This window comes from Mesitornis unicolor, unplaced genomic scaffold (assembly GCF_000695765.1).
Source record: "Mesitornis unicolor isolate BGI_N332 unplaced genomic scaffold, ASM69576v1 scaffold31568, whole genome shotgun sequence".
Lineage (NCBI taxonomy): Eukaryota > Metazoa > Chordata > Aves > Mesitornithiformes > Mesitornithidae > Mesitornis > Mesitornis unicolor.
In genome coordinates this window covers 1-11,909 of record NW_010200280.1, presented here as the reverse complement: position 1 = coordinate 11,909, position 11,909 = coordinate 1, and the positions used below count along the sequence as shown (strand labels likewise).

General features: G+C 50.0%; 1 protein-coding gene across 1 annotated transcript; it reads left to right on the top strand.

Moving 5' to 3' along the window:
- Positions 1-690: 690 nt before the first annotated feature.
- Positions 691-11,769, top strand: ZNF638 (zinc finger protein 638; the record flags this gene model as incomplete). Its single annotated transcript, XM_010189702.1, has 9 exons — positions 691-822; positions 979-1,107; positions 1,347-1,388; positions 3,514-3,654; positions 4,250-4,375; positions 5,187-5,236; positions 6,607-7,942; positions 8,709-8,774; positions 10,782-11,769. Coding segments are annotated over 9 exons (3,010 nt in total), but the record flags the coding sequence as incomplete, so codon positions are not given.
- Between the last annotated feature and the right edge of the window lie 140 nt (positions 11,770-11,909).

Here is an 11,909-nt window from a genome sequence, read left to right as displayed (position 1 = left end):
GCCACTCATCCCCAAGCCTGTAGTGCTGTATCTGAAGGAATATTTCAGATAGATGAAGGAATATTTCACTTTTTCACAGCAACGGTGATAAAAAGTAATGCAAGAAGTCCTTAAAGATCTCCATTATTTAAAGAAATTTGCTGAATGACTAAATTACTCCCTACACCTTTTTTTTCAGTGTCTACGAAGAGCGTGGAGTCGCCAAAAGCAGCTCCCAAGGTTGGTGTGAGGGTGCTCGAATTGGTGGGAATTGTGATTTATTCCTCACACCCAGCTCCTTCACCTCAGTTCATCGCCATTGCCGTGCTCTGGGCTTCCTCTGGCAGTGGTGTAATTACAGCGGGCTTTAATTGGCTTTGCATTTTTGCTGGGGTAGCGTGACACAGCTTGAGGTGTGTGTGGAGTTAGCTCAGGTGCAGCTGCACCCACAATTAAGCAGTCATTAAGGTAATTACTGGACATAATTAGAGAAAAGGGCTAAGAACCAATTGTTTACTTTGCTCTGCTGTTAAAGGGTGAAATGATCGTTGGTAATTGCAGGTATCAGGACATGATTTTAAGTGCTTTGTTCAGTTTAATGGTGATTTTACATAGTAAAAGAGAAAAGCTCCCTGCAGGAAACCCAGTGTGGTTTAGAGCTGCAGGAACCTCAGTGCTGGTAATAAATGGGAATAATTCCATTGTCTGCAGGAACTGGAGGATATCTGTGTCGTTCTGATCTCAAATTTGCCCGAGAAAGCCTATTCTGTGGAGGAGGTTTCCAACCTGGCCAAGCCCTTCGGGGGCCTGAGGGATGTGCTGGTCGTGTCGTCTCATAAAAAGGTACCTCATTGGGATTTGGGGATGGTTTCTGTCCAGCCAGGCACAAATGCATTCACAGCAAGTGCAGGTGTGATGATGTAGAGTGGAAAGCATCGAGGGGAGATGCTTTTAATGAGTTACAATTAAACAAAGGGATTGTTTCCTGTCTTTGAAAAGGCGTACGTGGAAATCAACAGAAAATCTGCGGACTCCATGGTGAAGTTTTACACCTGCTTCCCCATGTCGCTGGATGGAAACCAGCTCTGCATCACCATGGCGCCTCAGTACAGGACCGTGAAAGACGAGGTGAGTCAGGAAACGGGTTGAAATGCCAACATTGCCCTACAGAGCGGGATTTTGTGTTTAAGCTGACCTATCCACTGCCTGTTTCGTGCATTCTGGCTCTTAAATGGCTTTTTTTGGGATAAAGAATTAACACAAATGGCAGAGGTGGCATGCTTTGATTTTTATTAAAGCAGTGGCTGCTGCTCGTGAAGCTGTATTTTACAGTTCATACCTTACCATGTCTTCTTTTCTCTTTCAAGGAAGCAATATTTACCGGTATAATTAAAGATGCTGACCCTAAGGTGAGTTATTGGCAGTCTGCTTCCTCCACATCCTATCAAAATACACAGCTTTAAATTGGAATTAGTGCCCTCCATAGTGAAATGGCAGCTAATTGAGTTGTTGTCTGAGCTTTCTGTGAGTCAACAGTTTACACACACGTTCGTGGGTGAATGAGCAGGGAATAGGATGAGTAAAGGCTCGCTTGGTTCAGCTCCGTGATGCGTGAAGTGCACGGTGTTAAACATTGATTTTAAAGGGACTCCTTTGAGACCTTTCCCTTCTGCTGTGGGTTTTTCCACGTTCTACCAGCGGAGGTGGTGCCACCCCTTTTCCTGCTGTTTGAAGCCCGGATATTTTGGTTTAGCGATCAAAATGACCTGGGACCGGGCAGTGCAGAGTGGCCCTTCCTGTCCCTCCTGCTCCCTCCCTGCACACAGCGCAGGCTGGGGGTCACAAGGGGTTTTTATACGGTGTTGGTAGAGGGTAATGGAATTAGAGCTTTGGGTGTAATGAAGATATGTAACAATAAATAGAATAGAATAGAATATATAGCATTAAATGGAATAGGATAGAATAGATGACAGAATATATAGCAATAGATGGAATAGAATAGGATATATAGCAATGAATGGAATAGAATAGAATAGATGACAGGATATATAGCAATGAATGGAATAGGATAGAATAGATGACAGAATATATAGCAATAAATGGAATAGGATAGAATAGATGACAGAATATATAGCAATGAATGGAATAGGATAGAATAGATGACAGGATATATAGCAATGAATGGAATAGGATAGAATAGATGACAGGATATATAGCAATGAATGGAATAGAATAGAATAGATGACAGAATATATGACAATGAATAGAATAGAATGTATAGCAATAAATGGAATAGAATAGATGACAGCATATATAGCAATAAATGGAATAGAATAGAATAGATGACAGGATATATAGCAATAAATAGAATATAATAGATGGCAGGATAGAATAGAATATGTACCAATAAATTAGAATAGAATAGATGACAGGATAGAATAGAATATGTACCAATAAATAGAATAGAATAGAAGACAATAAATAGAATAGAATAGATGACAATAAATAGAATAGATGACAATAAATAGGATAGGATAGAATACAATAGATGACAGGATAGGATATGAATAATTAGATTACCATTATACCTTAATATAATACATAGTTAACTATATAATAATCATGTATAGAAATAGAAGATAATAAGATAATGTAATATTTATAATAATTATAATATATAGCAATCATTATATAGTATAATATCCAATATCTAGTATACAATATGCAGTATCTAGTATATAATCTAGATACCATTTTTGGGGTGTTGTTGGTCGAGGGTCAGTGGCTGGGTCTGGGTTTGTCTGGGCCTAAACATTTGGCACAAGGACATCACCAGAGTGACCGTAGGAGCAGCAGCACCCACAGATAAATCGTATTTGGGTAAAAAGCGCCATGCAGACAGCCCTGCCAGCAAGAAATCACTCTGAGAGACCCCAAAAGCTTGGATTTCTGATTGTAAATGTGCCTGGGGAGATCTGCTTTCTCCTCGGGGTGCGTGGGTGGCACCGCACACATCTGGGTCCTCGCTGCCAGCCCTGCTGCCAGGTCCTGTGTGTGCTGCTGGTGGGGAAGTGCTGCTGCTCTGCTCCTTTGTGTCATCACAGACCGCTCAGGTGAACCGAACTCCGGCTTAAAAAGCAGATTTGGAGTCCTTTGGATGGGTTTCTGTGCCCTGATTTATTTACAGTCTGACTTGATAGCGTCAGCTTTTCAAGATAGTGAATTTTGCTCAACTTCAGCTGTATCTTGCACCGTTCCCTGAAAAGACTCGTACTGGTTGAGTTAAAAATGTGTGATTATTCAAAAATAAGACACCCAGTCCTTTTAACTCCCTTATTCTTTACTGGGAAGCGCAGCTGATGCTTTCGATCCACTGCACAGGAAACTGGAAAATCTGGTGTGCACATGGGAGTGTGAGCACTGGATGTGTGTGGGTGAGACCCGAGTGATGCAGAAGCCGTCGAACCCCGTTCAGTGGCTGCTATAAAGTGCATTACGAAGGTAAAGCAACTCTTGCCATCCCTCCTTTTTTAGGTGAACACCGCAAACATCCACCATCAGTTTGTGCACCTGGGGAACCTGCCCAACGACGGCTACCGGGAGCTCGAGGCCGTCTGCGTGGGGCTTCGCTTCGGGAAAGTGGAGCATTACGTTATACTGAAGAATAAAAACAAGGTGAGGAGGGCTTTTCTGGGGGGAAAAAACCCTAATAAATAGGGGTTTCTTCATCCTCCAGCAGCAGGAACGTGCTGTGAGTGAGAGATCAGGGTGTCTGGCTCTTTCCCACTCATCCTGAGCAAGAAAGGGGTGGTTGTACTTGGTGGGGGTTGTGGGGAAGGGAAAAACCAACCCAACTTTTGGTTGTTCGCTAGGGTGAACAGTGCAAAAACAGCATGGGAAACAGGGGAAGGATTGTATTGATTGATTTATTTTATGAACTAGTTTTAGTTCACTGTGTGTGTGTGTGTATATCTATAAAAATGATTTAAATGGACCAGTGCTCCCATTATTATGAGCTGTTTTACGTGTCCAGCTGCCAATAAACCATAGCAGAGGTGAAAATGCTTTTAAGAGATGTTTTCCTGTAGCCAAAGGCTTGGTCACACGTGGGTAGGGAAACTCCAGACTCCACTGCTTTGTGATAAAGTAAATAAAGACAATTCCAGACAGCAGAGATGTCAGAAGGAGGAGCCTCCATCACTCTCCATAGGCAAGAACATTGAATTAATTAAAAAAAGCTGCAGGTGATTTGAATTTGGTGCCGTTGCAGGCGATCCTGCAGCTGGACAGCGTGAAGGCGGCGCGGTTGATGCACAGCTTCCTGCGGCAGTACCCCTACAACATGGGCGAGCACACGCTGACCTGCACGCTGTCGCCTCGCGGGGAGGCCGCCCAGGTGAGAAACCTGTTCTAAACTACACCTCGTGTGGTGGAATCGCACACCCAGCCCGTGCAGAGCAGCTGCTGGTGCTGGTGTCCGTATTTCCAGGGTATTTGCTGTCTTTTTGGGGTGTGAAAACCATGCAGCAGCGGGGAACTGCGTTGTGGGATGTGGTGTGGAGTGGTAGGAGTTGGAAGGGACCTGCAAAGCTCAACCCCTGCCAGAGCAGTCACACAGGAACACGGCCAGGGCTTTGGGTGTCTCCACACAAGGAGACTCCACAACCTCTCTGGGCAGCCTGGGCCATGCTCCATAACCCTCACACTCACAAACTTTGGCCTCATCTGCAGCTTGAACCTCCTGTGCTCCAGCTTGGGACCATTGCCCCTTGTGCTGGCATTGGCCATCCCAGAGCAGAGCCTGGCTCCTTCCTCCTGACACTGCCCTTTCCCAATGGATCCCCAGGAATGAGGCCACACCTCAGGCTCCTCTGCTCCAAGCTCCAGAGCCCCAGCTCCCTCAGCCGCTCCTCACCAGGAGATGCTCCCCAGTGTGTGCAGGGGTGTTTTGTTCTTTTTTAAATATATTTAATTTTATATTTTTCGGTAATTTCCTGTACGAGCTCCATTCTTGAAGCTCTCATTCCCTGTTTGCTGCTGCTCCTTTGCAGTGGCATTGGCGCTGCAGGGCATCCTGGCTTTTTCCCCTTTATCTTTATTCCTCACAAGGGAAAGTTTAACTGCAGGTACCTCAATACCTGCGACGCCCGCTCTGCGCTGACGCCTCTGAGAGTCCTTGCTGCTGACCCCTGGGTTTTGTCTTTCAGGCGGACGCCGCGAGAAAGGAAGCGAGGAAAGAGGAGCCAGGCAAGGGCAGGTACGGCTTCCACCTCTTGAAGGTTATTTTTATGTATCTCTTGGTTATGGGATGGGTTTCCACGGTGAGGCGTGGTCTGAGCTGGCAGTGAGACCCAGCATCACCCGCTGTCATTTCTGTAGAGCTTTTCTGTGCAAACAAATGGGGTGAAATCTCATTTTCTGTGTAGTTTGTCATTATTGTACTAATTTGGCCAGGGTTTTACCTGTACATTTAGAAATACCCATTGGTAACGCAGTTTTTTGCTGTATTTAACCAGAAGCCATTGCTTTATTTCATCCTCCAGTGCTTTCCTCTCTCAGAGCCCCTGGCTCTGTTTCCAGATACTCAAAATAACCCAAAACCTCCGTGTTTAACTCATTAACAGGAACTTCCTGCTGTGGTACGGGTCCTGAATTGATATTTTAAAATGTTTAGATGCTGTAGTAACATCAGACCCTGGAAATGGTCCATTTAAAATTGCTTTATAGACATTGCTTGTAGTAAGATTTCCGATTGTGGAGCAACTGTTGGTTTTAGAGTCTTGATGACGGTATTTTTTATATGAATAGATGATGGTAAGGGTTTTTGTTAGGAAACGTGACTTAAAACACCTTCTGTCACTCAAATCCATATTTTTGGGTAAGCTTTAGCATTAGAAGAACCTAAAGCAAACAGCAAAGCTGTGTAACATTGGTCCTGAACGGCAGTTTTGGGTAGTGCCGTTACACTGCCGTGGTGGTTACTGCATTTCCCGCCCCTGTTTCTTTCAGAAGTCAAGGTGGGCAGTCCTGATTGAATGAAACTGAACTATTTTGGGAGCATTTGGGATCTGAGCCATCCAGGGGGCAGAGGTGCAGGTAACCCCTGATCCCAGCCTGCGGGCTTCAGTGCAATGCATCAAAACGGGTGATTCTGGCCTGAATTTTCCTTATCTGAGGAAACTGTCTCCTCCTTGCAGCCTTTGTGTCCTGCCCAGTTCCTCTTTTGAGTTACATTGTATAGGAAGCAGTAAATACCTTCAATATTCTGATACATGGGAAGGTCTCGTCCTGTTTCAGGGCAGCAAAGGGGTAGGGATTTGCTTCCTTCGACAGAAACTTCCCGTGGCCAAGGGCTGCCCTGTGCAGGAGCCAGGCACCAGGGGTTGGTTTTGCCCTCTGTTTTCTGTGCAGTAAATCCCAACTGCGAGAGGTTTGTGGTACCGAGAGGGATTAAACCGAGGCATAAAACTCATCAGCCGTTATCCTCGGTGTTTGTAACGTTTTAACCCCAATGGGCCACATTTCCAGACGCTAAACACTAACGCGTCTTGGCATCGGGAGGTTACTGGTGACTGTGGAGTTCTCAACATAGCTTGGTTTCTTCTCTTTGTCCTTAAACCCGTTTAGCTCTGGCTTGAAGAAGCCCCCGGAGGGCTCGGGAGCGGCGCACGCAGCAGCTGTGAATCCCACAGGAGAGCCCAGCGTGGCCAGGAAAGGCCCCGTTCCCGTCTCCGATGCCACGGAGGCGACGGCAGCGGCACGGACGGAGCCCTTGGGGTCCCCCCTGGAGGCAGCGGTGAGGGACCCCGCTCTGAAAGCGGCAGAAACGCCTGTGGAGGGAGCGGACGCTGCCATCGACGCCGCTGCGGCGTCTCCCAAATCGGCCGATCCCGAATCGCTGGGAGCGAAGGAGGAGGAGGTGCCGCTGCCTTGCAGTGTGGGGAGAGAGGAGAGAGCCCAGGACAAGCCTGAACCGGAGCCTGCGGTGTCAGAGCAGGGAGTTAAGGAGACAGAGGAGGATTTGGGTGCTCCAGCCCCAGCAGAGGGGCTGGGTGGTGTGGTTGGGGATGTGCCCCCAAGCTGCGCTGTGGGAGCAGCAGCCGGGGACGCGGCAGGGACCATCCCTGAAGCGGTGCCCCCTGATTCTGCTTCAGTGGAGACGGGGCTGTCTGTGGTGACACTGCCAACCAAGGGGTTTTCTACTGAGAAAAACCCCCTTTCTGACGCTGGGCAAAGCGAACTCGAGGTGTTTGTGAGTGAGGTAACGGAGAAGGAACCTGCCCTTACCAATGGGGCAGCCCTGGAGAGGAGCCTGGCCCCAGATGGAGCAGGGACAGAGGTGGACCCAGAGGAGTCTGTGCTCCAGGCTGCGGAGGAGAGCCCCGAAAATCTGCTCAAAACTGGGGTGGAGATGGAGAAGAGACTGGAAAAATCTGTGGCCAAGATGGGCGCTGCGGTGGAAAACGCTGCGAGCGGTGGCAGCGAGGAGAGTTTAACCAAAGCGCTTCAAAATAAAGCAGAGAAAACTGATGAGACCTGCAAAGAAGTCGTGCTGAGCTCCTCTCTGTCTGTCAAGGAGTCTTCCTGTGTGGGGAAAGTGATTTTGAAGGCCGTGGTGTCCCTTCCGGACATATCCAAATCCAGGATCCCAGTGTGGAGAAACGAGCCTTTCCTGTGTAAAGGAGAGGAGCAGAAAGCGCCCTGGAAGCCCGAGACCCAAATCCAAGCGGCGGTGGAGAAGAAAATGGCATCGAAAGAGGGGGGACATCCCCGAGCCGGTGGCAGCAGCATCCCGGGAGACGGCAAATGTAGAAACGGGAGCGGGAAGGGCATCGGGAGCGGGAGGAGCGCGGTGCAGCCGGAGAAGGACTCGCGCATGGAGACCAGGGCCAGCGCGAAGCAGTGGCAGGAGGGGGACAGCAGAGCCTGCGGAGCCAGGGCGGACACCAAGGTAACGCTGCAGGTACCGAGTACGGGACGGTGACGGGGCGTCCCCTGCCCCTTCCCGTAAATCCCAGCTGGGTTTGGGGTGCGAGGTGGGCACAGCGAGGTGTGGTGCGCAACCCAAGCACCTGACTGGTGTGGAAACGCTGCTGGGAAAAGGTGGCGGGAAGTGGTTTTGAAGAGGGTCTTTGCTCCATGGTCTTGGATTGGAATTAATGGGATTTCTGTCCATTTGTGAGCTGGTATTTGCGCTGTCGAGGCCTGCGCGGCCCCTGGTTGCTGAAGGATGCTCCTGAGCAAGGTGTGACCTGAGGCTGTGCTGGACTGAGCTGCTGGTGTGGTTCTTATCACAGAATCACTGAACATGAGGAGTTGAAGGGCCCTGGAAAGCTCCCCCAGAGCAGGATCACCACAGCAGTCACACAGGAACATGGCCAGGGCTTTGGGTGTCTCCACACAAGGAGACTCCACAACCTCTCTGGGCAGCCTGGGCCATGCTCCATAACCCTCACACTCACAAACTTTGGCCTCATCTTCAGCTGGAACCTCCTGTGCTCCAGCTTGGGACCATTGCCCCTTGTGCTGGCATTGGCCATCCCGCAGCAGAGCCTGGCTCCTTCCTGCTGACACTGCCCTTTCCAAATTGATAACATAACCATGTTTATGTGCCATGCGAATGGGGAGCAGCCACGTGAACAGCTCCAAAAAGCTCATTAGGGGAGAAATAGCTGGATTTTTGCATTATTGACTCGTTGACTTTAACTGATTCCTGTCTGATTTTGCAGGCTCCTGTTGGTGCCAATGCTAAAGCACCGAAGGGCAGCCCTGGCGGCAGCGCGAAACAGAAGGAGGTGAGGATGGGGCTGTCAATGAACCTAAATTCGGATTGTGCTGGAAGTGGGGCTGTGTGTGCACGAAGGATCCTCAGCATCCTGCCCTGGGGAATACTTTAAGTTGTTGTCACAGACATAAAGCGGTAAAGCAAAGCCATTTGGAGGAGAAACTCAATGCAGGAAGCGTTGGGAGGCGTTTTCTGCTGTTGGATGTAATTTATTTGGGAAAGAGAGGATGAATTAATGGGATCCTTGATTTCCTGCATGAGATCTTTATTTGCCATCGTGCCCTGGAGAAGAGGAAGCTTGGGCTGAGGCCTTGTGGCTCTTTATTAATGGTTTTGTACACAAAAGGTCGTCAGAACAGCTCCGTCCATGGCACCTCCTCCACCCAGAGGTGTTGCCAGTGCCTTGTGCTACAGAGCAAGGGTTCCTGCGCATTGCTGTGCGTTTTTGGGTGGAAGCAGAGCTGCATCTGTGCAGGAAGGTGAAAGGAAATGCTCTCCTTTTAGACAGCTTGGACTTTGGGGAAGAAAAGCGGAATGAGGTGATCAAAATCCACATTGGTGAGTTGGTCCTCGGGTTTCTGCACCAGTGCGGGTGGATCCACGCGTTGTTCCTGCTCTTTGCTAGCTTTCAAAAAGAGAATAGTAACATAAAAACGGAATGTTTAGTGAAAAAACCCCTCACAGTTGCTCACTGAAGAAATGGAGGTGCGTATTTTGGGGTGCAGTGGAAATTTGGATGTGTTTTCATGTCTCAAATGAATTTATTGGTTGACTTAAGCACCCTTCTTATCCTCCCATCCTGATGATAACAGCTCAGCTGTTTTACAGGGAGCAAAGCACGGTGCTCTGGTCCAAATGAACATAGTGCTGTCTGTTCAGATCACATGAAACTACTGGGGTTAATTCAGCCTTTTCCTAAATTGGACACATGGCCACACACCAACTCCAGGTGCTCTCAGCCACCCACGGCCTTGAATGGGTTTTCCTTCCCAGTGCTCCTGCAATCAGCGGTGGGAGCCCGAGTGCAGGGGAGGAGGCGTTTTGGGTGCAGACACATCCAGATGCCCCAACCAACCCCTCCATGGGCAGGGACACCTAAAAACCAGCCCAGGCTGCTCCCAGCCCCATCCAACCTGGCCTTGGGCACTGCCAGGGAGGGGGCACCCACAGCTTCTCTGGGCAACCTGGGCCAGGGCCTCACCCCCCTCAAATTGAGGAATTTCTGCCCAATATCCAGTCTAAATCTCCCAAATTCCAGTCTAAAATCATCACCCCTCATCCCATCACTCCATGCCTTGGTACAAAGTCCCTCCATAGCTTTCATCACCCTACCAGGACTCACACCCCTTCCCTTTGTCCCCCACACACCACCAACCCCAGAGCCCACGAGGTTGGATATCCCCCCCCGGAGACCCCCTCACCTCCAGTTTTAAACCGTTAAACCTCATCCCATCACTCCAGCCCTTGTCAAAAGTCCCTCCCCAGCTTTCCTGTACCCCTCCAGGTCCTGGAAGGTCGCTATAAGGTCCCCCTGCAGCCTTCTTCTCCAGGACATGGAAGGACTTTGCTGGATTGAGGCATCTGATGCAGTCTCCTGGTCTATAGCACCAGCCAGCAGCGTGTGCTTAGGGCCAAGAATGAGGTCTTGCCACGAGATAATAGTATTTTTGAAGGGTACTCTGGATTTACTCAGATTTTCACTGCTCTTCTGCAAGTGAGCGCAAAAAACACGCGTGAGTATTGAGAGCATCGGCCCAGGTCTTTGAATAGACAGAAATTCTGTCTGCTCCTCTGCGTTTTTCAGAAATACTTTGGATTTCTCAAATGAATCTGCTTATTTAACACAAATGCTGGTAATGGCTGAAGGCCTGAAAGTTGTTTTTTACCCTTAAATTGCCTTTCTTCCCCCTTTCAGCCAGCTCCGGTGCGTGGACGTTTGTCACTGTGCCCCGTGTGGATGGAGGCGTTTGTGTCACTGGATGTTGAACTTGTTATATTCGCATTTTCACGCTTTTAGGAGGAAGAGCTGTTCCCGTTCAGCCTGGATGAGTTTGTCACCGTGGATGAGGTCGTGGAGGAGATGGAGTCTCCCGTTAAAATCCGCCGAAATCCTCCCCGGGGCAAGAGAAAAGGAGCAGCCAAAGCCAACGCCTGCGCCGAGCTCACCTCCAAGAGGAGGAAAGGGAAGAGTTCGCTTCCCCGCGTCGCCGAGAGCCACCTTGGCTTTGTCACCTTGGATGAGATCGGGGAGGAGGAGGACGCAGCCGCGCAGCTGATGGGGGCAGCCAATTTGGAGGCGCTGGGCGACCCCCAGAGCCTGGTGGTGGTGGACGAGGTGATGGAAGAGGAGGAGGCGGTGCCCGAAGCGAAGGACCCACAGATGCTGGTGACTCTGGATGAGCTCTGTGAGCAGGAGGAGCTCGGTGCTCCTAAGGACGTCCCCAGGGCGGGTTTTGAGGAGCAGGATTTGAAAGCCGAGCCCTTGGTGACCGTGGATGAAATCGGTGACGTGGAGGAGCTGCCCCTGACCGAGCCAACCCACCTGAGCGCGGAGGACGCCCCGAAGCCCAAGGACGAGGGCAAAGCGGTGGCCGAGGACGCAGGTGATGGCGCCTCCTCGCAGGTACCCGACGACCCCAACGCCCTGGTGACGGTGGACGAGCTGCAGGAGGACAGCGAGGACAACCCCCTGGTGACCGTGGACGAGCTGAACGACGACGAGGACGATTTCCTGGCCGACTTCAACCGCCTCAAGGAGGACCTGAACTTCGTCACCGTGGACGAGGTGGGAGAGGAGGACGAGGAGGAGGAAAGTGCTTGTCTGGGGGAAATCCCAAACGGGGACAAGGACAGCGAGGACACTGGTGCTGCTGCAGGGCCACGGGAAGAGGAAGAGGCTGCAGGGCCAGAGGAGGACATCGTTGCTGCTGCAGGCCCAGAAGAACAGGAAATTTTGGGAAATACGAGTCCGGAAGAAGAAATTATTGCGGATACAAAGGCGAAAGGTAAGGAGCATCTTCACAGAGTCACAGCGTATGGGGAGTTGGCAGGGACCTGGAAAGCTTCCACCGCTTCTCCAGGCAGCCTGTTCCAGTGCTTGATGGGATGGATGATGCCACCACCTTTGGAGAAACAATAGTTTAGC